The 26312-nt window shown below is 42.2% G+C and overlaps 1 protein-coding gene across 1 annotated transcript in view; it reads right to left on the bottom strand.

The window, feature by feature from the left end:
- Positions 1 to 26020, bottom strand: part of ARL8A (ADP ribosylation factor like GTPase 8A) — a 40566-nt gene extending 14546 nt beyond the window's left edge. The window contains exon 1 of the mRNA XM_060231119.1: positions 25735 to 26020. Coding sequence (XP_060087102.1) covers positions 25735 to 25857 — 123 coding nt within the window. The 5' untranslated portion in view covers positions 25858 to 26020. The remainder of the gene's footprint in view (positions 1 to 25734) is intronic.
- Positions 26021 to 26312: the final 292 nt, after the last annotated feature.

Raw genomic sequence — 26312 nt, 5'->3', positions numbered from 1 at the left:
CTCCAAGTTCCAGTTTAAAAGCCAGATCCTGGTGCTTGTCAAAGAAAGAATAATGCTTATAATAGGTCACCCAATGCAGTCTGCAACTCAGAATTAACATCTCATGTTTGCCCAGTCTTTGGATCTCTAAGAAAGAGAAGAGCACACTGCTATAGTAACTCAAAGCATCCTTAATTTTTCTGACTCACAGTGTTTGTTACTCTGCAGAGAACTGCTTTGAAACAAAATTAAAAACGCACCCAGAACACATTCAGATTTCTAACTAAAGAGATAAATCATTTAGAGATATGGATTTCACAAAGGTTCTGGCAAATACCAAAAACCTACAAGGGAAACCTACAAGACTTCAAGATAAGCAAGAAGCTGCTGAATCAATTGTGCAACTAAACACAGTGAACCTGAGAGCCAGTATGGTGTAGTGGTTAAATGTGTGGACTCTTATCTGGGAGAACCAGGTTTGATTCCCCACTCCTTCACTTGCACCTGCTGGAATGGCCTTGGATCAGCCATAGCTCTGGCAGAGGCTGTCCTTGAAAGGGCAGCTGCTGTGAGAGTCCTCTCAGCCCCACCCACCTCAAAGGGTGTCTGTTGTGGGGGGGGGGGAGAAGATAAAGGAGATTGTAAACTGCTCTGAGTCCCTGATTCAGAGAGAAGGGCAGGGTATAAATCTGCAGTCTTCTTCTATCTTACAATGCAGGATTCATAATGATATCACATTTAAAAAGACACCTATGCCTAAAGTTTTTCAAAAATGCCACACAGTTGGGTCCAGTCAGGTATTTCATCGGTGCAAAAAGAGACTACGCTTGAGATTACAGGACCTGACCAGATACAGGTCACATGATACGGTTGCCAATCCCCAGATGGGGGCAGGGAATCCCCCAATTTGGAGGCCTTCCCCCCGCTTCAGGGTCGTCAGAAAGCGGGGGAAGGGGAGGGAAATGTCTGCATTGAACTCTTATTGCCATAGGAAATAATGGAGAATTGATCTGCAGGTACCTGGGGCTCTGGGGGGACTGTTTTTCGAGTTAGATGCACCAAATTTTCAGTACAGCATCTAGTGCCTCTCCCCAAAATATCCCCCACGTTTCAAAACGATTGGACCAGGGGGTCCAATTGTATGAGTTCCAAAAGAAGGTGTCCCTATCCTTCATTATTTCCTATGGAAAGAAGGCATTGAAAAGGTGTGCCGTCCCTTCAAATGTGATGGCCAGAACTCCCTTTGGAGTTCCATTATGTTTGTCACAGCCTTGATCTTGGCTCCACCCCTAACGTCTCCTGGCTCCACCCCCAAAGTCCCCAGATATTTCTTAAATTGGACTTGGAAACCCTACCACATGATGAGATGGGCACTATAATAAGGATGGGGATTGGATGAGATTGAGTGACTGAAATAATTGGCCAGCCCATACCAAGCAAGCTAACAAGCAGGAGCAAAATGTGAATGTCTGGGGTCAACAGGAAAGGAAACCCCATGTATTTTCCCTCACTTCTAAAATGGGTAAGGTTTTAATTTTGTACATAGCTAGAGAAAAATCAACCAGGGACTGGAGAGCATGCAAAATGATAGGAATTTAACTGTTCCACCACAGACCACCATGGCTCCATCTGAAATGCACATTCATTCTAAAGCTCTTCTTATGTTTTGGTTTATGGACCATTCAGTTTTAATTCTCACATTTAAATCCCAGGATTTCCCCAATGAGGGCAGGCAGACAGAGGAACTTGTGAGGTTGCTTAGGTGGAGAGATGGGAGACTAACCCAAGGCCACCAGATGCCTTCATGGTCCAGCGTGGATTTCAACCCAGGCACAGCATTCTCATCAGCTGCAACATGCTGCTCACCTAGTTGTTCAGGGACAAAGTAGACGTGATGACATCTCCAGGTATGACCCATTCATACCACCACTATTTCAAAGTCTAACAAGATTATTTTAAAATGCTGGGAAGACCTGATCTTAATCAGGCCCACAGCACTGCTGGCTAAGGAGCTCTTCCCCCACTAACCTGTATTGTGCCAAAACAGCCACACACACCCAGTGTTTCTGCACTGGAATAGGGATGCTCTCACACCTAGTTTGGTCCTTAGCAAGGGGTGCTCCTAAACACAGGAAGGAACACAAATGTTCTGTTCTCTGGCCTGGCTCCCCTAAGCTCCAGCCGCCAAAGCAGCACTCTAGAAGCCTGAGACTTCAAACTTACTAAATTACGCATTTCCAATCCACTTTCAGTGCATTGTGCAACTAGATTTTGCTGTGTGGAATGGCAAAATCCACTAGCAAACAGTCACTGAAGTGGATTGAAACTGCATTATTTAGCACGTATGGAAGCGAAGACAGTGAAGCAGGGCCCCTGCACAAGAGACCAGCTCTCCTGGAAATTATTCCACCACAGCTCAAAAGGTATAAGAAGAGTTCAAGAATCCACTACACCAGAAGACAAATGCTGACCAAGTCACTTCTTTATAGAAATACAAGAGTGACAACAGGTATTTGAAAAAAATACACACAGGAAACAGTTTGTTCTCTGGGTCATGGCACATTCATGTCACAAACGATCAGCAAAGACAATTGTTTTGGAAGAACCAGTATGCATACACAGAACTACTTTATAATATTGCAAAAGGATCCTGTTGAAATTTGGAACAACCTGCTCTGCTTTATCTGAGTTATATAGCCTTGCAAACAAGCCTTCAAAGACACAGGCTCCAAAAGAGTTTTATTAGACAACAGAAATCCAGCATAGAGAAACTTCATTTATCTTGCCTTGTTTTCCAGTATCAACACAGTAAAGATACTAGAAATATTTTTTTTCATGACAGATGGGGAAATTCACAGCTATGTATCCAGTCTGATCATTCTTCTTTTCTTAAAATATTTTGCTTGGGAGATTTATTCCCTCAGGGCTTTTTTGCAGAAAAAGGCCAGCAATAATTCATTTGCATATTAGGCCACACCCTGATGTCACCATTGTTTTGTGCAGGGCTTTTTTGTAGAAAAGGCCCAGCAGGAACTCATTTGCATACTAGGCCACACCCCCTGACACCAAGCCAGCCGGAACTGTGTTCCTGTGCATTGCTGCTCAAAAAAAAAGCCCTGGGTTTATTTGAAAATGATGTAAACTTGTAAAAGCCCTACTCCCACATCTGAACATTCATACTCCAAATGGGCCGATAACTTGCTTATCAATCAGAGTTTGTGCTAGTTCATACGATAGCAGCTACTCGGTAAATCTAGCTCCTAAAGTGGGCAACTTTAACTAGAGTGAAGCAGAATGAAATTTCAATAAATTCTTACGTCGTTCTTTAGATATTCTCCACCCACAGTGCAAATGGACACATACTGGACAAAACTATGCCTGGTTTGTATGAGTTAACTTAGGTGCATCCTTACAGGAGGGAATATTTTCCAATCCTGGCACAAGTATACATGCCTGCCAGATGCAAACAAAAAAAAATCCCCTCAGTCTCTTCAAAGTTTATAGAGTGTTTTGTGGATCAGATACTAACATGAGACCTGCATGTTACACTTCGTTCACAACTTTTTGTCAGAGGTTCCTTGCAGAACTGGGCAAACCTAAATTTGCTTACCACCTGGAACAACCTTCTTGGGTTTTCAAGAACAGTTCTGCATATCCATGAATAAAAAGAAAGTCAAGCGTAAACCCTTTTTAAATTAAAGAGAGAAAGAACTCCTAGCTCAACAAATAAAGCTCAATATATGGATTCAATGTCATTAATGAAGGCAGACACAAGGCAGCTTTCCTTACTTGGCAAAACAACTTAACTTAGATGAGTTCACTCAAAACACCCTTCTTCCTTGGTCATCTTCAAGGGATAAATGAGATTCAACCCATCTGACACTTGAGCTACTGATCTGAATGAACAGAACCAGATGTGAAATACAAAAGATGAAAGTAAAGCAGTTGGTTTTACAATGTAGAAAGGATGCCTTTTGAAGACAGGCCATTAAATGGAATTGAGTAAGTCACCTATACTTTTTTTGGCATTAGTTGTAAGAGGTTTGGATGCAAAGATACAATACTAATACTGAATGCTATGAACGCATACAAGGAAGATATACAAACAGAGCACAACAGAAGTGAACCTTTACTGCAGGACAGTGTAAATTGATTGTATGGGATGTGCCCTAAGATGTATACAGAACAGCCGTCCAGCACCAAGTGCAGGTGAAAGGTGGATGGGTGGATGTGGTTTGACTACCACTTAACACAACAGCCAGAATTGAAATATACCTGTAACAAAGAAATTAACAGGTTAATAATGAGTTTATCTCTTCCTTTAGGAACAAAGTGTCTCTTTAGTGCTTCCTAACTTCTAATGATATAAAGAGCTCCCTTACACCAAGTCAGGCCAACACAAAAGACTGGTCCAGACAGTATTATTGAACCAGCGGGCCACTGGGGTCTTACACAATGGTCTTGTCTATGCAAAGAATACTTTAGATGTTAGCTGGTAAACTCAGAAAACCTTTCTCAGGTTGATGAATGGTGTGCATGCATCTTGTTATGGGCATAAGTATATCATTACTAACTGCTGTGTGCAGAGGTTCCAATCATCAGCAATCAGATTTCAGTTACAAAACATAAACATCTGAAATACCACTGCCACAGGAGGTGGCAGCAGCTACAAGCATAGCCAGCTTCAAGAGGGGATTGGATAAACATATGGAGCAGAGGTACATCAGCGGCTATTAGCCACAGGGTATTGTTGGAACTCTCTGTCTGGGGCAAGTGATGCTCTATAATCCTGGTGCTTGGGAGGGGCAACAGGGTGAGGGCTTCTGGTGTCCTGGCCCCACTGATGGCCCTCCTGATGGCACCTGGTTTTTTTGGCCACTGTGTAACAAAGAGTGTTGGACTGCATGGGCCATTGGCCTGATCCAACATGGCTTCTCTTATGTTCTCTATTTGAGTCCAGGAAGCTACCTTATCTACCACTGATCTATTAAGAGAAATACAGTTGCTGTGACAGGCAAGGGCTTTCCAGGTCTCCGGTTAGGGCCTTCCACATCACCTACCACCTGATCCTTTCAGTCGGAGATGTCCAATATTGAGCCTACTCTACCACTGAGACAAAACCCTCCTCATGACACAGTCTAATTTGTTCACTCCCCCCAAATTCTGTTTTCCATCTGAGGACTGAAATATACAAAGTAACAAATGCCCCAGGGCATGTGTAGAGTGTCTCTCCCATCAGTAAGCAAATGCATCCTGTCATTACACTCTTTAAGAATTAAAAAGGCCTTCCAGGACATATGGCATGGCTCCTAGCACAGCTGTTTTTAGAAATAAGGTCTTGTAAATGCAAAGCCTGAGCTCCCTTCCTTATTATCTTCTTGCTGCAACAGCAGAAAATCCCGGAAGTCTAAGACTCAGCTCAAATAAACCAAAGTGCCCACAGGGCCACATAGCGCTCATTAAGGTGCTTTTTGTACAGTAATCAGATTTTTACAAAATCCAATAATTACTTCTAGGCTATTTTTCTGCATAAAATTAAAACATACATATTTATGCCATGAAATTTATGCATTTTAATATGGGGAAACAGTTTATTTTTGGCAAGCCTTCTCCTCTCCAACATCCAAAACCAAAAGCCAAGAAACACCATTTACTAAGTCACAAAAACAATACAATGCAGTCTATACGTTCCTGAGCTCTCCAAACCCCTCTTAGGCTGCATGTTTCAAAAGGGGGCAGGAGATGCATGTTTCAAAAGGCTCTAAATGAGGCTTCTTCCTCAGTACCCCAGGTGGACTACTTCGCTTGCTTCAATGCACACAGGGTGTGGATGGCATCAGGTCAAAACCTTGACATGGTAGGAACAAGGAGCCCAAACCAGAAACTGTCCAGTTGAAAACATAACAAAAACTCATGGTTGGGGGGGGGGGGAGGAACAGGACTTGCCCTAAATGCTCTCCCACCCATCTGCTTTACTCGGACTCTTCTCTTTTTCTTGTCCACCCATGTCTTGAGGTACCAGTACAACTCCATGTATGTGTGTAAGTGTGTGTGAGGTGTGCTGTCCTTAGGGCCCACCTGCTATCTAACCTAGTCCAGCCAGGAATCTCTATCTTTTTGCATGGAGAAAGCAGCCTGGCATAAAGGTGAGAGAATCTTTGGACACAGTCTGAGTGCTATAAAGAGAAAGATCTTTAATATAACACAGCCATCAGAGCACAAGCATGTAGGAAAAGTATATCACAGCACTAAAGGATATTGCAGAACTGAGTTGCCAGCTCTCCAGGGGAGCCCCAAAGATCCCTGGGAAGCCCTAACCTCTCCTAGTGAGTCCAGAGGGAGGTTAGGAAGCTGTCCTGCCTAACTAGAGCCCTGGACAGGGACAGTGGTGGCAGCAATACCAGGAGGCAGCAAAGTGGAATGGCTTCTTCAGGTCAGCGTCCCGGGAAGAGGTGGGCAGGGCAAAACAATCATCAAGGAAAGGGGAAATAAACTAATGATAAACACAGTTCTCTCCCTGAAACTGACTTCTCTGTAATGTTAAAGAGGTTGGCAGAATAATTTTAAAAACACCACAGTCCTGTTCAGTCCTGTTAGCTTGGTCTTCTCATGAAGCGATTTTCTTTTCATCCAGCCATGTTTTGGCTGCTTTTCTTCTAAAAGTTTCCCCATTCCAAAATCAAGTTTATAGTCTGTACTTCCCTGCTTAAGCTCCCTGCAGATGGAAAATTACTAACCTCTGAATTGCTCAAGAGTCCTGAAGCCCCAGGAAGACCTCTTTTGTCCTGTCAACCACCCGTCTTTAACCTATGAACAGCTATGAGCCACATTCAGGAAGACTGAAAGCTAGCTAGAAAACCCTAATCAGCAATCTTGTGTCTACCTGTGAAGGTACTTTCAGGTTAACCTCTGATTGTTCGAGTCCAGATTAAACATTAGCCTTCTAAAACTATAGTTTTAATATGGATACCTGTGAAGTGAGCTGTCATTTCAGCACAGATTGTTCTGAACAAACACAAAGAATCAAGATCCAAACACAGCACTTCACAGCATCCTGCATGCCAAGGATAAAACAGTATCATAGTCACATGCAGATGCCCTCATGTGACTTGTAGACACTGGAACTTTTTAAAGCCAATGAAAGGTCACAGAATGTGTTTATTTACTTTGCTTTTCTCCATGGTGGGAACCAGAAGTGGCCAACATCGTTCTCCTTTCCTCAGTTTTATCCTCACAATCATCCTGTGAAGTAAGTTAGGCTGAGTGTATGACTGACACTGCCCAAGGTCATAGAACAAGTTTCCATGGCAGTTGGGATTCAAACCTGGGTCCCCCAGTTCCAAGTCTGAAACTCATAAACACTACACAACACCTGTATAGCTGAGCAGCATTCTGATTTGATTCAGTTAAGTTCAAGCAGGATATTTGGGACACAATAAACTCCCCCTTTATGAGGAATCTGAAGAAAAGGGGGGGGGGGGTGTGGGGGGGGGATGTACCAAACACTATCAGGTACCTCAAGCATCATAATTAACCCCTTGCCATATGTTATGCAGCTCTCCAGAGGATCTTCTACTGCTCTCTGGCTGGCTAGCCAAGTGCAGAGTCTCCAGGGAAATACAGTCTAGACAGCAAAGTGCAAGTTTATGACTGAAAACTGAAGCAGAGCATCATGAAAAAGTGACCAATACCCAAATATCTATTGTCTAATGAGGCCAGATTTTCACCCACAGGCCAATAAATTTCCCCTTATAAAATCGACTCCATGTATTTTCTGCCTTTATGCAGGTGCTCATTGCTGCCTTCTGCAGGGATGCTGATTACACTGATTGTAAAGCATCTGCACAAACAATGACATCTTCTGCTTCCTGAGCAAGTGACAGCAACCTCAAAGCACTCTCTGTTCTAGCAGTGCTCTTTGCACCAGGATGGAGCCTGTGCCTAGCGCTCCCAGTGCAGTTTTGAAAGCAGCAATGGGAAATGCTGAACTCTAAAACAAATGAACAATAAAGATTCATTTATATATTGGAAAATGTATAAACGCTTGGAGAATGGGCAAAGGGTTACCTATGCCTTCTAGGATCATCTGTGCAGCAGATCGTGCATTTCCCAACACTGGCTTCCCTGTTACTTAGCCATGCAGAAGACTAACACTGGAACATGTCAATGTGCTAATTTCTCTTAACAAAAATCAGTAGCAGAGCTGATACACATGGGGTCTAGATACATTGTGAGCCTGTTAATGTTTACATAATAACAATATTTTTGTGTTTCAAACAATTTTTAGTAACATATGGTAATAAATTTCAATTTCTTACATTATTAATAATTACTTTTTTTTAATCTATCCCATATATTACTTTCTACCCACCCCTCCCCCCGTTACTTGACCCCCGCTGGTGTTATATACTTAAAATCTTAATATTAAAGGTACCCTTAATTAATAAGAACCAAAATTAATATCCTCCTCTCTCTTATACTTAGTCATTATCAAAAATTGTCCAGTGTCCTTTTATTTTCCACTCTTTTTCTACGTATCTTCTGAACTTTTTCCACTCCATCTTAAATACTTCTAAATCATAGTCTCTTAAGGTTCTTGTTAACTTGTCCATTTCACTCCATGTCATAACTTTTACAATCCAATCCCATTTCTCTGGTATTTTTTCTTGCTTCCACAACTGCGCATACAATGTCCTAGCAGCTGAGAGCAAGTACCAGATTAAAGTTCTATCTTCTTTTGGCAATTTTTCCATTTGTAACCCCAACAGAAAAGTCTCTGCAACTTTGTTAAATTTGTATCCCAAGATCTTAGAAATCTCTTGTTGAATCATCTGCCAATACTTTTTTGCTCTTTCACAAGTCCACCACATATGGTAAAAAGAACCTTCATGTTTTTTTACATTTCCAACATCTGGCATCTTATTGTTCATCTTTGCCAACTTTTTAGGAGTCATATACCATCTGTACATCATCTTAAAACAATTTTCTTTAATACTCTGACATGCTGAGTTTCATAGAGTTCTTCCATAAATATTCCCATGTGTCCATCTGTATTTCTTTATTTACATTAACTGCCCACTTAATCATTTGAGATTTCACTACTTCATCTTCCGTAGACCATTTTAAAAGTAACTTATAGATTTTTGAAATTAATTTTTCATTATCTCCAAGCAGAACTTTTTCCATTTCTGTTTGTTCTCGTCTTATTCCTTCAGTTTTAACATCGCTTTCCACCAAACTTTTTATTTGTTGCATTTGAAACCAATTATATTTATTATTCAACTTTTCAGCAGTTTTCAATTCTATTTTACTGCTTTGTATTTTTAGTAATTGATTATATGACATCCCTTTATCCTCTTCTGTCTCAGCTGTTATTCTTATTACTTCTGCTGACACTATCCATAGTGGTTTTCTCTCATCGCCGTATTTCTTGTACTTCATCCAAATATTTAGTAGGTTATTTCTTATATAATGGTGAGGGAAAAAACCATCCATAGTACATATAAGCATGCCAGCTGAATTTATTTCCATGACCTTCCAACATTAAAAGTTTTTTATTCAACAGCGTCACCCAATCTTTTATCCACACTAGACAAACTGCTTCATGATATAATCTTAAATCTGGTAGTTGAAATCCTCCTCTTTCTTTAGCATCTGTTAAAACTTTCATTTTAATCCTTGGTTTTTTCCCAGCCCATACAAATTCTGAAATCTTTCTTTGCCATTTATTAAATTGTCTTTCACAATCGGAATAGTTTGAAACAAATACATTATTCTTGGCAAAATGTTCATCTTAATTGCAGCTATTCTACCAAGCAATGACAAATTAAGCTTGTTCCATTTTATCATATAATAACAATATTGACACAATGATAAGTTTGTAGATAGCAGGGGATTGTGATCTGAGGGGGGAAGAATTGACAATGATTGTTCCTTTGTCATGGACAGGTTACTATTTGTTTGAGTTTAGACTTATAGAAAAGACAAGACTCCACAAGGGTGGGGAATTTATTAAAATGATCTGCCCCTAGAGCTAGATGGATCCAAATGGTTTTCTGATGGCTCTGGGAATTTTCCTGTTGATGCCTTGGTTGACTTCCGGAATGAAGAAATTACCTGGGTGGTTGACACACTCCATCCCAAGTGCCCTTTCAAGTATTATAGCCCAGGTAGCCCCTTGGTTTATTGAGGGGCTGGAGGCAATGAAAAGACAAGGGAGATGGCCAGAGCAACATTAGAGGAAGATTTAGCATTACTCTGGTAAGACATAAGTTTTCAAACCTGCTGTGTGGTGGTGAGGGCAGAAAACACCACTGTTCTCTCACCATTGTATCTGCACAGCATAGGCCAGCAGTGGTCAGAGGTTTGTTGGAACCTGGCTTGGAGGAGGTGGACCTCTCAGTGGCCCACTGTGACTGTTTTGCTCAGCATTTGCAGATAAAACCTCTCCCATCTATTCTGACTTGAAGTCTACATTAGCAGTGACAGGGTCAGTTGGCGCCAAGGTGCTGTCCTGTCCAGTTGTTTGGGATACTTTTCAGTCTATTCAGCCTGAGGATGTGGACAGGATCCATGGAAGTGTGAGGCCAACCACCTACTTGTATGACCTTACCCTTCCTGGCCACTTATTTATTTTTATTTGATTTGATTTGCATCCCACCCTCCCCACCAAGGCAGGCTCAGGGTGGCCGGGGAGATGACTGAGTCCAAGAAGCCATTAATACCTCAACCTTGAAAATGACAATAGCCTCAACCTTGAAAATGACTGTGTGCCCACTTCTAAAGAAGTCTGTCCTGGAGATCTCAATAACTATTGACCAGTCTCAATTGTTCCATTTCTGACCAAGGTGACTGAAAAGGTAGTGGCTGGGCAATTTCATGCTTTCCTGGGGTTCCCAGTATAATACCCATGGTGCCCACTGACACCTTTTCCGGAGCCCGCCAAGTGTTTTTAGGAAGTAATTGAGGCCATGCAGGACTTTTGCCCAGCCAGGCTTCTGAGTCACTATTGGAGATTTGATAGCCACCTTGGTGATTCTTGTGAGTGCTGAAAGGGAAGACTAAATTTTATAGTCACTTTATTAAGTCAAATTTACATCTCTATTTGAAAAAAAGAACTCCTTTCCACTTACAGAGGTTTTGTAGAATCCTATTTATACTGCTGAGCTAATTTTAAACTGATTTACATAGCAGATTTGAGGTGTTGTTGCTGCCCAAGTCTGAACAGGCTTTTCAAAGCATGTATGTTTTAGCCCTGAATATTAAGATTTCGCAATCAACCTTTGCCAGCATATATGAATACGTTATTTCCACATTACATGATTTTTGTTGACTGGCTGTTACATTACATCTGTGGATTACAAATATACATTATAGGGAATATATAAAACTACAGATGCAGGGCCCCCCAAGATGCAAAAAAATATAGGTAGCAGGAAATCCCAGTCTAATTAATGACAGGCAACTTTATTATGGTTAAAGATGACGTTGAACAGTTGACATCCTAAACAGAGATAAATGACAGTGAACAAAATGTCTTAAATAAACACAATTTGCATTCACAAGTAGACAGAAATATCACTGACATAACAGAAGCAAAGAGTTGGTCTAATTAATAGCACAGCTATAATGATGCTACTGCTTTGATAAATCTTAACTGCAGATAACTGCAGGCCTCAACACCAGCTTGAGGGAGAAGACCCAGTGCCTAAAGGATTGCTCTGTAACTCACCACAAGTTATCACAAGCTACACAGGGGAGAGAGGACTGTAGAAAGCCAGATTATTTCAATACCTACTCAAATGCAAAATAAGTTTCAGAGATAATGCAATGGTTGAAAGTGATCCTCCAGCCAGAATTAATTAGAGATTATGCTTCTAAAAAGATCTGACTTGCAGTTAGTTACTCACTTGACCTACAAGTTTAAAGACAAAGGGCACTGATACAAAAGGCTAAACAGAGAACTTTATTGTGTGGGCTGGTGTTATCTTTGCATTTATCTGCAAGACTATTTAGGATCCTCAGCCAATAACACTTAAATTTTTGTGATGAGTGAAGTAGCATGGATTACAGCTGGAGGAAGTTGGTAAATAGAGGCGGAATTAGCTAGGAAGGAGCCTGATTGGATCTGCTCTTTGACTCCGTAATATTAGAAGCAGCGGCTGCAGGGAAAAGTCTGACTTTTCCCTGCAGCCACTGTGGCCGGACCTGCCTGTCCCGCATTGGTCTTGTCAGCCACCAGCGAGCCTGCACAGACGTGGACTATTGCACCCTTCTTAAATCTTCGTTCGCGAAGCCAAGCCGAGAGAGATTAGAAGCAGGCAATAAAACATCACGTTAATCTCATTCTCATGTCTGAATGTAGCTAAGGCCTGGAGTCTGGACACACTTTCCTTAGCTTAAAGAAACTTCCATCTCCCAGCTGCCCATGAAATTAGAGCTTAAAAAGAAGGAAGCTGCAGGTACAACATGTATGGAAACTGAAACTATGAATTACAAGATATACGCACAGATCAAGATAATACTGGAGGAAACCTAATCATATGACTACAAAAGAGTTCAACTTTTAAAGGCCAAGCAGTCGACAATTCCTTTATTACGCTACAGTGACAGCTTTGCCTTTAAGGTCTAGGATTGCCCCAAATGACAGTTTTCCTGCACAGGAAAGTCAACAGCAAGGGTGCACTTCTTTAGCCTCAAAAGCATTCAGTCTTCAGCACATCAGGGTGATGGCAGAGATAGGAGAACAGTAAATATGTTGCCACATGTGCAGAAGACCAGCAAGAGGCTGACTGAATCTCAATCATTAAAGCTTTGGCTGCAACAGTTCTAAAACAGATTTGTTTTTTAAAAACATGATAATATTAATATCATATAACTTTATTAATATAATATATATTAATATTATTATAATGTGGGCTCAAAATCTGAATTCAAGTGAGTGCCAAGTAAATGCAACTTGCATTAACATGACACTCACTTCCTGCATCCACTCCCCCCTCCCCTTACCACCACATATATATCTCTGGCCAGTTTCTTTGCATCTGACAAAGAGAGCTGTGTTTCTTGAAAGCTTATGGAAATGATACAATACTTAGATCTTAGTATCAAATGAAATGAAATGCTGATTTTAACTACTGAATGTAAAATTTTATTGAATGTATTTTTATAGGATGTATTGTTTTACTAATGTGGAGTTTATGTTGTGAGCCGCCCTGAGCCTGCTTCGGCAGGGAGGGCGGGATATAAATCAAATAAAAATTATGCTACAATAAAATGTGTTAGTCTTAAAGGTGCTACTGGACTCTTTACTATTTTGCAGCAACAGACCAACACATCAAAGTCCTCTGGATCTATGACCCTCCTGCCCAGGAGCTCCAGTTAAGATCTGTTCTTTACACACTTCTCTTGCTCTCTACTTGTCTATTTGTCTCCTGTACAAAAAATAATCAGAGAGCTTTATAAACATGATTGCATTAATATCAGTTATTTGGTATAAATAACCCTTTCGATTAAAAAAACCTTCATTTGGTAAAACATCCCCTCAGTCTGGATTATCGTCACTGCTGTTCAGTTTAAAAATATTAACCCCACAAACAAAGGAAACCGGTCTTCTCCTGTGCAGCAACAAAAGTCTATGAGAAGAGCCTGTATTTCCTGTATCTCCACAGAATCCCAAGCTTCCCATTAGAGTTATGGCATGAAGCATAAATGGGTGTGGTCCACAATATTTGCAAGTTTAAGCTTAATACCAATTGACAACCATGTTTCTCGCACAACCATAGTAGACAGAGTCCATTCTTCAAAGGCTTTTAGGAGTAAAAGTTACTTGTTAGCTAAATGTTTACTGTTTTTCAATAGCAATTGGAAAACCACATATAAACTTTAAAGGAATATAAATTCTTTCCACTGAATGTCACCCTTAAAACCAACCAACTCAATGACTGAGAAAAGCTAAGCAGCAGGTTTAAAAGACAGCAAGCACCCTTTCCCCCTTTCCCATAACGGAAGAACTAAATTTGTGGATTTCTTTAAAGAGTCAAGTGATATGGCCAGACGCTTTCCAAAAGAGAGCACTCCCTAGTTTTAACAAAAAAGGCTGTACCCAAAAGCCTCTATTTCTAACAAAAGATGGCTTTCAGAGCAGGCCTTGTTGGCAGATTTTAAAGCACAGGTGTGTGGGGAGTGGGAGTGGTGATAACTCTGCACCCAGGTAGGGCTTGGGAACAAACAGGTAGTGTCTTGTAAGGCTGGTTCCTATTGGCTTGTATCAGTCAAAAATATTAACAGTGCAGACAAGGAGACCACCATCATAACCACTGGGCAATATGAACTGTGTCCAAAAACCATGGTCTCAACCACTTTCAGGCTGTGAACCTAAATGTGGCACTAGATAGCCAAGCAATGACAGACAGAGGGAGGAAGATAGTAAGCCACAGCTGTGAAGATCTGATCAGCTAATATCCTATTCACACTGATCACATGTGCAACCTGTTCATTGGATACACTGGATTTTTCTTTTGTTTTTCTTTATACATGTTTTGACTAATTCTGATGTTACATTCCACTAATGTACAGCTGAAAATGTGATTCAAGCCCTATATTTACCCAGGCACTGATTCCTGGTTTCAGTTGAAAAGTGAATGCATGTCAGCTCCTTCTTACAGATGTACACCTGTACGTGCAGGATGTATATACATTCACTCTAACGTGTGAACAGGTCTAATATGAAAAGTGGAAGACACAAAAAGAGTATAGAAGGGGCACAGCTTCTGACAGCAGGTCTGACTTCATAAGATTCCATAGGCATAATGCTACCATCACTTTTGGATCCTGTCCAAAGGGGAGGAGGATATGAGAGGGTTATAAGGTGCTTGGGGTCCCCAAAGATGGGGTATAAATGAAGAAAAGCAAAAATAAATAACTGTCCATACATTTCATTTGCTTAAACTTAGCCCTCTCCCACTCCTTCCTCCTACACCACTTTTTGTCTTCCTCTGACCCTTGCCCTCTTTTCTGGTCAACTTTTCACTCTATTCCCCCCCCCCCCTTTATGCAATAAGGACTTTGGTGCTTTTTCCCTTCAAAAGCAAAGGGAAACACCCAGATTAGCCCCTCAAATTAAAAAGTGAAATCTGCATTAAGGTGTTCCCATTGCGGGACTGGGGGCTTCTCACACACACACACACACACACACACACACACACCCTGTTCCAGCCACATAACCCAAATACACACTCCTAAAGGAGGGCTGCCTAAAACACTGGCAGTTGGCTGATATCAGCATCCAAAATTCCTACGTGCTTTGAGAATATATGAAATGGCACTAAATGAGGTTCTCTTGTGCAGAGCCCTTCAATACTGGAGGGGAAAAGGGAAAAGAAAGAATGTATGCACGAAGATTCTAAGTATAAGATTAAAGAAAAACTGAATAGCTTCCACACTGCAGTTGGACTTACACTAGAATCCCAAATTCCGAAAGATTCAAGACCATATGGCAATGACTGGTTATGGTAATTGCAGGGGTTGAACTAAAAAAGATTACATTTTAGAGGTCATGTGAGACTCACAGTGGGAAAGCCCAATGGATATCACAGTGGCCTTGACTATGGGATAGTGTCATACCATTATGGGTAGGGTGGGGGGAATGCAAATGTAAAAGGAGGAGTGGGAGATACATCTGCAATCATAATCCTATGCCTGTTCCACAGGAAGCTGTAGTGGAGCAGTTGCCTTAGCCTGTTGTACTGAAACAAAACAAAAGTCCAGTGGCACCTTTAAAACTAAAATTTATTCCACTATGAGTTTCCATGACAAACAGTTCACTCCTTCAGAAACAATGGGAAGAAAGAAATTCCTTTTTTACCTCACTCTTACAGAAAATTAAAAAGAGCCCCATGGCACAGAGTGCTAAAGCTGCAGTACTGCAGTCGGAGCCCTCTGCTCACAACCTGAGTTCAATCCCAGCGGAAGCTGGTTCAGGTAGCCGGCTCGAGGTTGACTCAGCCTTCTATCCTTCCAAGGTCGATAAAATGAGTACCCAGCTTTCTGGAGGAAAAGTGTAGATGACTGGGGAAGGCAATGACAAACCACCCCATAAAAAGTCTGCCATGAAAACGTTGTGAAAGCAACGTCATCCCAGAGTCAAAAACAACTGGTGCTTGCACCTTTACCTTTTTTACAGAAAATTAGAGAAATAAGGAGAAGTAGGGAGAAGTTGAGCAGAGATAGGCCCAGGTTAATAAACCAGGAAACACACTTGAATGGATAACAGGAGAAGGTTTGAGGTTCTGACCTGCCTCACATGCAGTAAACAGTAACAGAAGCACAATAAAGAAGAAAAAGAGATTGGACTGATACCCTGCCCTTCACTTGGAAGTCTCAGAGCAGCTTATAATCTCCTTTCTCTTCCTCTCCCCACAACAGGCACCCTGTGAGGTAGGTGGGGCTGAGAAAGCTCTCAGAGAACTGCTCTTAAGAGAAAAGCTCTGAGAGAATTGTGAAAGACCCAAGGTTACACCAGAGGCTGCATGTGGAAGAGTGGAGAATCAAACCCAGTTCTCCCAGATTAGAGTCTGTGCTCTTAACCACTACACGCAACTGGCTCAAGTAGGGTAAAGAACAAACTAACTGAGGAAGAGGCAGTTTGAAGCATAGCCCAAACTAGGGTCACTAAACAGCCCAAATTGGCAGAGGTTATAGCACAGATGTTTCTGCCCACTTTCCATCAGTAAATTCATGCAATCCGCAAGAAGACCTTGTGATACCCTGAGTGCAACCTAGATTGATAAGATGCAGCTTGATCTGGAGGTGCGCTGGCCTCCCATGCCTGTCTCAGATCAAGAAGCTTGGGCTGGTTCCTGGGGAGCAGAGGACAAGATTTCTGACACTTGTGCAGTCAGGAATGTGTGCAGTGATTCCCCCCCCCCCCCTTAAGATAACCTGTTCTGCTTTTTAGCCATTTGGTTCTTGTCCAGCTTGACCAGGAAGATTTTGGGCAAGCAGAGAACAATTACAATGACATCATACTCTAAATTCAAGTCCAGTAGCACCTTAAGAGAGGTGCTCATCCAAATCTGATAAAGGCAACTTTGACCCCTGAAAGCTCATATCCCATTAACTTTGTTTCTCTCGAAGGTGCTACTGGACTACTCTACTGCAGATCAATATGGCTACCCTCCAAAATTATCAGACACTAAAAGAGCAAGACCTGACATGTTGGGAGGAAAGCCCTTATCTGTAGTCTGGCTCAGAGCGAGTTTGTGTACATCCATTTAAAGTGAGTGCATACCTTTCTGGTAGTTACTGCAGATCGGGACTTTCTCCCACCAATATATTTTTCACAACCAACATTACAGTAGACTTGATGTGACACTGCAAAATTATACATAAATAAATAAATATAATTACATCTCTCATATGCAAAAAAACCCTTACACATGACCCCCTTCCCCACAACAGCTTCTCAATGTGCTTGTGCAGACCATTCAAAGAATCCTTTCTTCTTGCACCTGTGTACTCTCTCTCTCTCTCTCTCAGGCTTGACAAATCCCAGGCACCAGGTTGTCATGCCCCCTGCAAATTTCACTGTGAGATCTATACTGTAGTATCTCTCAGTGATCCTTAATAAAAGTAAAACTTAACATTTTACATGAGATTACAGTATTTAGTCCAATGCAAACTAGGTTTTTGTCCAGATATGCCATAAAAAGTGGCTATCTTACCTTCACATACAAGTTACGAGTCACGTCCAGTTAAAAAAAATGTTTTTGAGTTTAAGTGTTTTTAGGGGGCCACTCTCTGGTAGCCAGCTCAAGGTTCACTCAGCCTATCCTTCTGAGGTCGGTAAAATGAATACCCAGCTTGCTGGAGTAAAATGTAGACGACTGGGGAAGGCAATGGCAAACCATCCCATTAAAAGTGTGCCAGGAAAATGTCATGATGTGACATCACCCCATGGGTCAGTAATGACTCAGTGCTTGCACAGGGTTTTTACCTTTTTTCTCTGTCAGCCTAATATAGCACACATTATTGTTGTGAGACTAAGATGCCGGAAAGAACAGCCACCCAAGCTGCCTTGGGTCCCTGTTGGAGAGAAAGCTGGAGTATAATTGTAGTAAATAATAAAAAAAGCCGAAGACAAGTTGGTTGGTAACAGGAAGTGGTAGTTAGGGGAAAGGGGAGAGGATATGGGGGTCAGGAGGAAAGAGAATGGACATAGTGTAGGAAAGGTGATACATGGTGAGATGAGGCGATCCCCTCCCTCCAAGTCCTTGCAGATTCCCTGATTATTTATATAGTACAACTTATAGCTTTAACAAAATTATGAAAAACTATTAAGAATTTAGGATTAGGTTTTTTAGTAGCAATAATCAGAAAATACAGTTATTAAAATACAAAACAATGAAGGCTGGACAATGTCTGACTCCTAAATATTTGAGCTGGCTCCTACAGTCAAAAAGAATTTGTCCAAGCCTGTATTTCTGTATGGCATTAATTGGAAGACAACATAACTATCACAATACTGAGATGAAGCCTTGAGGAAGGGCATCTGTCCAAGGACACAGCTTCATTCTGAAGACAGTAGTTTTATTGGAGATGGCTGCTTACAAAACCGCAATCTGCTGCACAATACAAGTCTATCACGCTGATTTGACCCATTCAGACCAATTGCTATAATGCTAATGAGTGACACATCATTTCTAATATAATGCAAATAGTTGTCATCCACCGAACTAGCCACACAATCAGGAAGTTCCTAAACTGGAATTGACAGCCCATACAGAAAAAGGGGCTGGAATATCAGATCCTTGCCTGAATAAGCACAACAAAGGGGGTGGGGTGAGGAAACAGTATTTATAAAGAGTTGCCTGAGTGCTTAATGGATTTCATATATATTATCTTAGCAACCCCCACAACAAGACTGTAAGGTTTAATTATCAACCAGATTGCATGGTGGGGGGAGCTGGAAGGTGGACTCTATGGCATTGTACCCCATTGAAGCTTTCCCCCTCCAGACTTGTTCATGGATAAGGGGCTTCCCAGCTTGCAGCCTTAAGTGCTACATTACTATCCTGTCTCCAAAGATACAAGATTTGACACAGTGCTTGAAAGCACCATAATCCTCAAATCAACCATGCTTCATAATGCTCACGGCACTTTTATCATCAGAAGCCCAAGGTACATATGATAGCAACACGCAAGACTCACCCATGTGACACTGCAAGTTGGCCTAGCCTCTCATCTAAATGAGCACTTCATTTGCTGCAGATACCAAGTTACCACGGCCATGTTCCATAGCCTGGATAGGCATTGCACCATTGTGCCAATACTGCATATGTGTAGCAGCTGAGTGTACTCTAATCGAAATGCCAGACATGTGCAATATCATTTAGGACTTGTCTGCCAGTATCATATTTAATCAAGCCTTGGAGAGATCTTAAGAAAGATATTAATGCTAACTATTAGAAACAATATGGTAAACACCATGTGCTACCTACTATGTAGGACATAAGGAACCATACAAATGGAGTCAACTGGATGGAAAGGACACGAGGGATACAAAAGCAACAAGTTGTGGACAAGCTGGAGAGATTCAGGAGGCAGCACAGAACCAGAACAGAGGGTAGGTTTTTCTTTCTCCTAAAGAAGCAGGTCTTACAGAAGTACTTAAAAAAAGTAGCAAGACAGATGTGAGGACTGCTCCAAGTGTAAGGAACAGCATAACATAAGGCACAGAGATTGGAATGAGGCAGTTCAGAACAGATGCCACATGCAGAAGACAGCAGACAAGGAAGATCCCCAAAGCAGATGCCATAGTTAGGTCCAAGAGGTAGGCAATTCTTTGCTTGGTCAGCTGCCTACCCTCCTCAGTCCTATGAAGCTCCAATTATTACCAGAAGTGTACTGAAATCTTCTTTAGACTATGTCCATTATCAGCCCATGTGCAAGACATTAGCACACATTTTCAAAGACCCAAGTTCTGTGTAAACAAAGACAGACGTCTTGTAGCATTAAGACACCTAATAGATTTTTTGTGGTTTCAGCTTTTGAGAACAAGAGGCTACTTCACCATCTGATCTAGTGCAGATACGCACACACCCCAGAATTCGTTTTGGAGGACAAGCTGGTCGGCCAGCTCAGTATGGTTAATCGTGTTCTCAGAGCTGATGATTCTGTTGCCAAAATTAGAAGACCAAAATGAAAATGTGTTATCAGGTTCAAGAGTGGAAGAAGCAGGTTCAAACAAGTGACATGGAAACCCTCTGTGTGGGGAGGTATCTCAGAGTGTGAATTCTGACACACACATATACACACACACTCACATCCCAAGGTCAACCAAAACTGGGTTCAGATACTCCAAAGTTTCAGTTTGGAAAAAGCTGATTTTGCTTCCCTACACCCCATCACTGTCCCTTTCCATCATCATTATACTACCTGGCAGCAGTGTTCCCTCTAAACTGAGTTAGTGTGAGGTAGCTCACTGTTTTTTAGCCTCCAGCTCACTCATTTTTGTGTTAGTTCAGTAAATATGACCCCAGAGCCAACTAATTTATGCTGTAGCCCACAATTTTAATGCCAGAAACTCACAAAGTAGAATTTTTGCTCACAAGACTCCACAGCTTAGAGGGAGTATTGCCTGGCAGCTGTATCAGTTTGTGGGATTACTTTATTTTAAGTAAATTGGCTTTTACTACTTATAACTGCTCTCCTGCATTTATATGATAGAAAAGTGGTAAGACCATGGTACTCTATAGTTTGCTATCTGTTGCAAACTGACTACTTACCTGCTAATATAGTATACCAAAAATTGATTTAATTTTAGAATACTTTCAATATCTTTGCATTTTTACTGTTTTCATTCAACACACATCTGTACTACTTTGTACTGTTTGTTTATTTGTATTTAAAATTAATTAAAAAATTAAATTAAAAAATGGCCCATCCAGTCCAACACTCTGTGTCACACAGTGGCCAAAACCCCCCCAAAAAACCAAGTGCCATCAGGAGGTTCACAAGTAGGTCTAGAAGCCCTTCCACTTTGCCCCCCCAAGCACCAAGAATACAGAGCATCACTGCCCCAGACAGTTCCAAGAATATACTGTGGCTAATAGCCACTGATGGACCTCTGCTCCATATCTTTATCCAATCCCCTCTTGAAACTGTCTATGCTTGTAGCCGCCACCACCTCCTGTGGCACTGAATGTTAATCACCCTTTGGGTGAAGAAGTACTTCCTTTTATCCGTTCTAACTCGACTGCTTAGCAATTTCATTGAATGCCCATGAGTTCTTGTGCTGTGAGAAAGGGAGAAAAGTACTTCTTTCTCTACTTTCTCCATCCCATGCATAATCTTGTAAATGTAAACCTCTATCATGTCACCCCACAGCCCATCGGCCTGATCCAACATGGCTTCTCTTATGTTCTTAAAAGTTTGTGATGCAAACTCCACAGGAAGTTCATAGTTTGCTCTGGCACTGTACAGGGCTGCTGAGGACTACAGAACAATGCTTCTATGATATTCCTAGACCAGCGGCCCACTATCCATCTGAGCCTGCAGGCACTTTCAGAATTTTTAGAAAGGGTGATGAGTGCTTCTATTGGGGACTCCTAGTCCTCCCCATTAAAAAAAATCAATTAAAGAAGAAGAGGAGGAGTTGGATTTATACCCCACCCATCACTCAGAGTCTCTGAGCGGCTTACGGTCTCCTTCCCTTCCTCTCCCAACAACATACACCCTGTGAAATAAGTGGGGCTGAGAGAGTTCTCCAAGAACTGCTCTTGAGCAGAACAGCTCTGATAGAACTGTGGCTTACACAAGGTCACCCAGCAGCAGCATGTGAAGGAGTGGGGAATCAAACCTGGTTCTTCAGATTAGAGTCCACCACTCTTAACTACATTCATCTGGGAAAATATGTTCACTTTTTGAAGAAAGACAAAAAACTTTCAGTGTAGCTGCCTAAGCTTAGTAATATTTTACCCAGCTGAAATAAATTGTGGTGGGTGGCCTTAATTACCCCAAGTCTTTGCATGACTGAGGACAATGATTGGGGAATCCAATTGAAGCCAATACTGTGGAGTCCATAAACCAGAGTATAATGCATCCATGTGAGTGTGTTATGTGCTGTCAAATCACTTCTGACATATGGCACCCCTATAGATCAATGGCCCTGACCTGGATAGTCCAGGCTAGTCTGATCTTGGAAGCTAAGGGGGTCAAGCCTTGGTCACTACTTGGATAGACCACCAAAGAATACCAGGGTTGCTACACAGAGGCAGGCAATGGCAAACCACCTCCGAACATCTCTTGACTTGAAAACCCTATAGATAAACCCTATAAATGACCTACTAAATGCCCTATCATTAACAGCCTTGCTTGCAAATTGAAGACTGTGGCTTCCTTTAATATTGCATTAATTAAAACATTTATACCCCTCACCTTTCCTCATAGCTCAAGGCAGTTTACAATAATACTTACAAACATTTTCAGTTTAAACCCATACAAAACAGCAACCCCAAATCTCTCCCCCCTCCTGCCCTTAAAAATGTCCACCATCCAAACCACCTCAAAAGCCCTGGCAAACAAGCATGTCTTGCGGCTCCTCCTAAAGAGTCAGTCCATCTTCTGTTGGTTCTTTCCTACTTCCTTAATAGGGCATATACAAAGGTTTAACAGGGCACATGCAAAGGTTTAAAAATACATGGTATGCACAAAGGCATTCTGGTTGTGACAGGTGACTGAAGGATAGGGTGGGTTTCCCTGACTGAGATAAGGCAGGATGACAAGTACAAATCCTCTATTCTTCCCTCCCCACCCTCAATCTCTTCTGGCTCTTATTTACTTTCAGTTCTCACAGTGAGGATCCTTCCCATTTCCTTACCCTCTGGTGCTGGAAATATTGTGGCTAAACAGTTTCAACAAAATGCTTACCCTTAATCAAGACAGAGGCATGCTCAGATGCTTATCAACTTCTATGCTGTGGGCTACTTGTCAGCTTTTTAATGGTCTTTTTGTGGGTAGTTATTACACTGTTTATGTCCAATGGCTTGTGTTTTAATATTGTGGTTTTTAACTATAAGTGCCTGGAACAGGCCTCTGAAGAGACAGCACAGAAGCATTCTAAATAAATAATACTGGATGGACTTCTTGTGAAGTAGCTGGACCTTGAGTCTTTCTATTTCCCTCTCCCCAATCACTTCAACTACAGTCCTCCCATTCAGCTACTGTCTTTAGCACATCTTGAAACTGGCTAGAGAAGTGGGCTAGAGGTGAAGGCCAGAAACAGGCAAGATGGCAAGAGAAACAGAAAGAAGGGGTGTGTTAATTGAGTAATGAAGGACAAAGGAAGGAAGAAAGCAAAAAGGAATATGGAAGGGATGAGGCAAGAGTAGATGCCAGGAAACACACAGGTGAATGCCACATTGGGGACTGCTGCCTTAGATATTGATGGAGGGGTATCAAGAAGTACATTTTAATGGTTCCTGATGATCAAGGTTACTACTGAAACACACTTTCACCTTAGCATAAAGGATATAACAGAGGCTCTGTTGCACCCATTCTCCACAGTGCTGGGTTACATTGGAGAACGAAGGCTCAAGTGCAGAGACTGCCATAACTTTGGGGACAAGAAGTCCCGTAGAACCAGTCACACAGGCAATATTGGCAGCACAACATGCCTGAAATTTTAGACAAAACTGTGAAGAATAACTTTCCATTTATTTTTAAAATAAATTATTTTGTTCAAACCCATTTTAAGTTAGTCCAGAAGAGGGCTGACCAATCATTAGTTCAAGCACTCCTTGGCCATGATGCTTTATGAAGACTGCTATGAGGTGAAAACAAGGTTAAGGTAACATTTTTACCTGCTCTGAACCCTTGGAACAGATTTAAAAAATAAATAAATATCCAAACTGGAATATTAAAAAGGAGAAATATAAGGTGAATTCAAATCAAAGGCTGGTTCAAACTTATAGAAACCACGTGTTCAAAACATGCTGCTAAATCAGGTGGACAGTGACAGAGCATCTCAGATGGAATAAACATACCAGACAAAACCCATTATTAGCAAATGACAAAATTTGCACTGTCATATCTTAAATATTCAGGAGCCAAAACAAACAGAACATAAATGAGGGTCTATGAACAAACATACTTAGCCATCAGATACCCTCCCAACATTACAAAAGGCCATATGCAAAAGGGAATCCCATAAGACTTATTTAGAAAGCATGGAGCATGTATACAAATTACACCAAAACTGCTAAGCACAATTTGGAAACATGAAAGTTGCATGCCTCATGATATTACTTGGTTCACCTTTACCAGTATTACCTACCAGAATTACTCAGTTAGTAACAAATATTATTTTAGAATATATACTGGGGTGGGGGGAGATAAAACCTTTAGTTTGTTTTGAAAAAGAAAATCTACTATATAAACAAGCCTCAAATACATCCTACAACATGGACAGGAGAGTGTCACTCTAGTGATAAGACAATCTCAGATTTTAAAAATATGAATGGGAAAGGAGTAGATGCAAGAGACCTTTGCAGCTTCCATGATTGCTATCCACTTCCTTTTGCTGGAAAAAAGGTGCTTAGTATTCACAGACGAGACCATGTGATTCTGGCCTGAGCCCATGCTGCAATCCTCTTTCCAGGAAGAGCAAAAGATGGAAGAATTCCAGTTCTGCAAACTCACCTAGACCGAGTTCTCGTTTTGCTTATGTACCTCACTAAATCAACAACACAGACCCCACAGTTCTGCCAGTTTCATTCAAGGTCCAAGACAGAAAGCTGAAGACCGCTATTAATATTCACATAGCCAATATTCCCCATCCCACGTGCTGTCTAATGTCTTTATTCCTCTTTGAAGCCATTACTGCAGAATGCACAGGAGGAGGAGGAGGGGGAGAGAAATGCAAGGCTGAATAAGCCATGGCTTTCTATCTAAGAAATTCTCCACTACTGGGATCTTACTGCTTTCCTAATACGGTTTCTTAGCCTGTATGCTGAGAAGCTTAAGAACACACAAATACATGCTATTTTAAATTCCACTTCTAAAGTAAAGCACACACAGAAAAAAAAAACCCTGCTAATTGCCATATTGATCAGAAAAGAAGGGAGATGAAATTACCATCCATCACAGAAGTCAGAACAGCATTCCTCTCCCCCACCAGGGACCCAACCTAGAATCTGACCCTCGATTCAATTCCACCCTCCCCCACGAAGATGCACAGGGATGTCAACTACTCCAATTTAAATACACACTCTGAATAGTGTTTTTTTTTTTTTTAAAGAACACAAGCCTGAAATCCTGACCCTGCCTCTCTTTCCTCCCGACGCCCCACTAAACCATCCAGCGAGAGGGCAAGCTGTGGGAACCGTGTATTGGGGCGGGGGAGGGACTTTACCCGCAATGCACATGCCATCGTTTCCTTCCCCCATTTCCATTTACACGGGGGGAGCACAGAATGGAAAATCCTCGCCCTTTCTACAGAAAGGAGAAAAGAGGGTCTCGTTGAAAGGGAAACGTAGGCGACAATGCTCTCCTGCACGCACACGCGCATACACACACACACACACGATCCAGGGAGGGGCGTCCTCCTGCCCTCGGGGGAAGCGAGGCCTCCGCCCCGCTTGGACAAGGAGAACCCTAAGGAAGAGAGGAAGATGGAGGCTTCTTCCTTCCTCCCTTCTTTCGCACCGGGCCCTGCCCGTCCCGGCTGGCCCTGCCGCTCCTCCTCTGGCGTCTTACCGCGATCACGTTGACGAAGGTGGTCTTGCCCGAGTACTGCAGCCCCACCAGGGTGAGCTCCATCTCCTCCTTCCAGAAGAGAGCCCGGAACCAGTCCAGAAGCTTGGTGAAAAGCGCCAGCATCCTGCCTCTGCTCCCGGCCCCGATCGCGCAGCGCAGCCAGGCCCAGCGCCTCTATTGTCCCCCCGAACCAGCCGGCCTTGCTGCTCCCGCCGCCGCACTCTGCCTCCGGGCTCTCGCACACACCCGGGTCCAGACGCTCAGCTGCTGATGGGTGGGGTCAGGCAGCGACTCCCCGGGCCGGGGTGGAGACTAGGCTTCTCTCTTCTTCGCCGCCCAACCCGACAGGGGCCTCTGCAGGAGCGGAGGACCCGCCGCACTCTCCCAAAGCCTCCTTGCCTTGGCGGGGCCCGAGAGTGTTGATGCTGCTGCTGTTGCTGCTGCGGCCCAGTAGCGATTCACGGCCTTGGCTTGCAAGAGAGTGCTAACATATTATACTGGGCATGTCTGAAACTAGCATATAAACCGGAGTCTTGTGTTACCTTTGCTGGGCATACGGTATTCACCAAACGAGTTGT

The sequence above is a fragment of the Heteronotia binoei genome, chromosome 2 (assembly GCF_032191835.1).
Source record: "Heteronotia binoei isolate CCM8104 ecotype False Entrance Well chromosome 2, APGP_CSIRO_Hbin_v1, whole genome shotgun sequence".
NCBI classification, from domain to species: domain Eukaryota; kingdom Metazoa; phylum Chordata; class Lepidosauria; order Squamata; family Gekkonidae; genus Heteronotia; species Heteronotia binoei.
The sequence above is the reverse complement of the archived record's forward strand: the minus strand, read 5'-3'. Positions and strand labels throughout refer to the sequence as shown.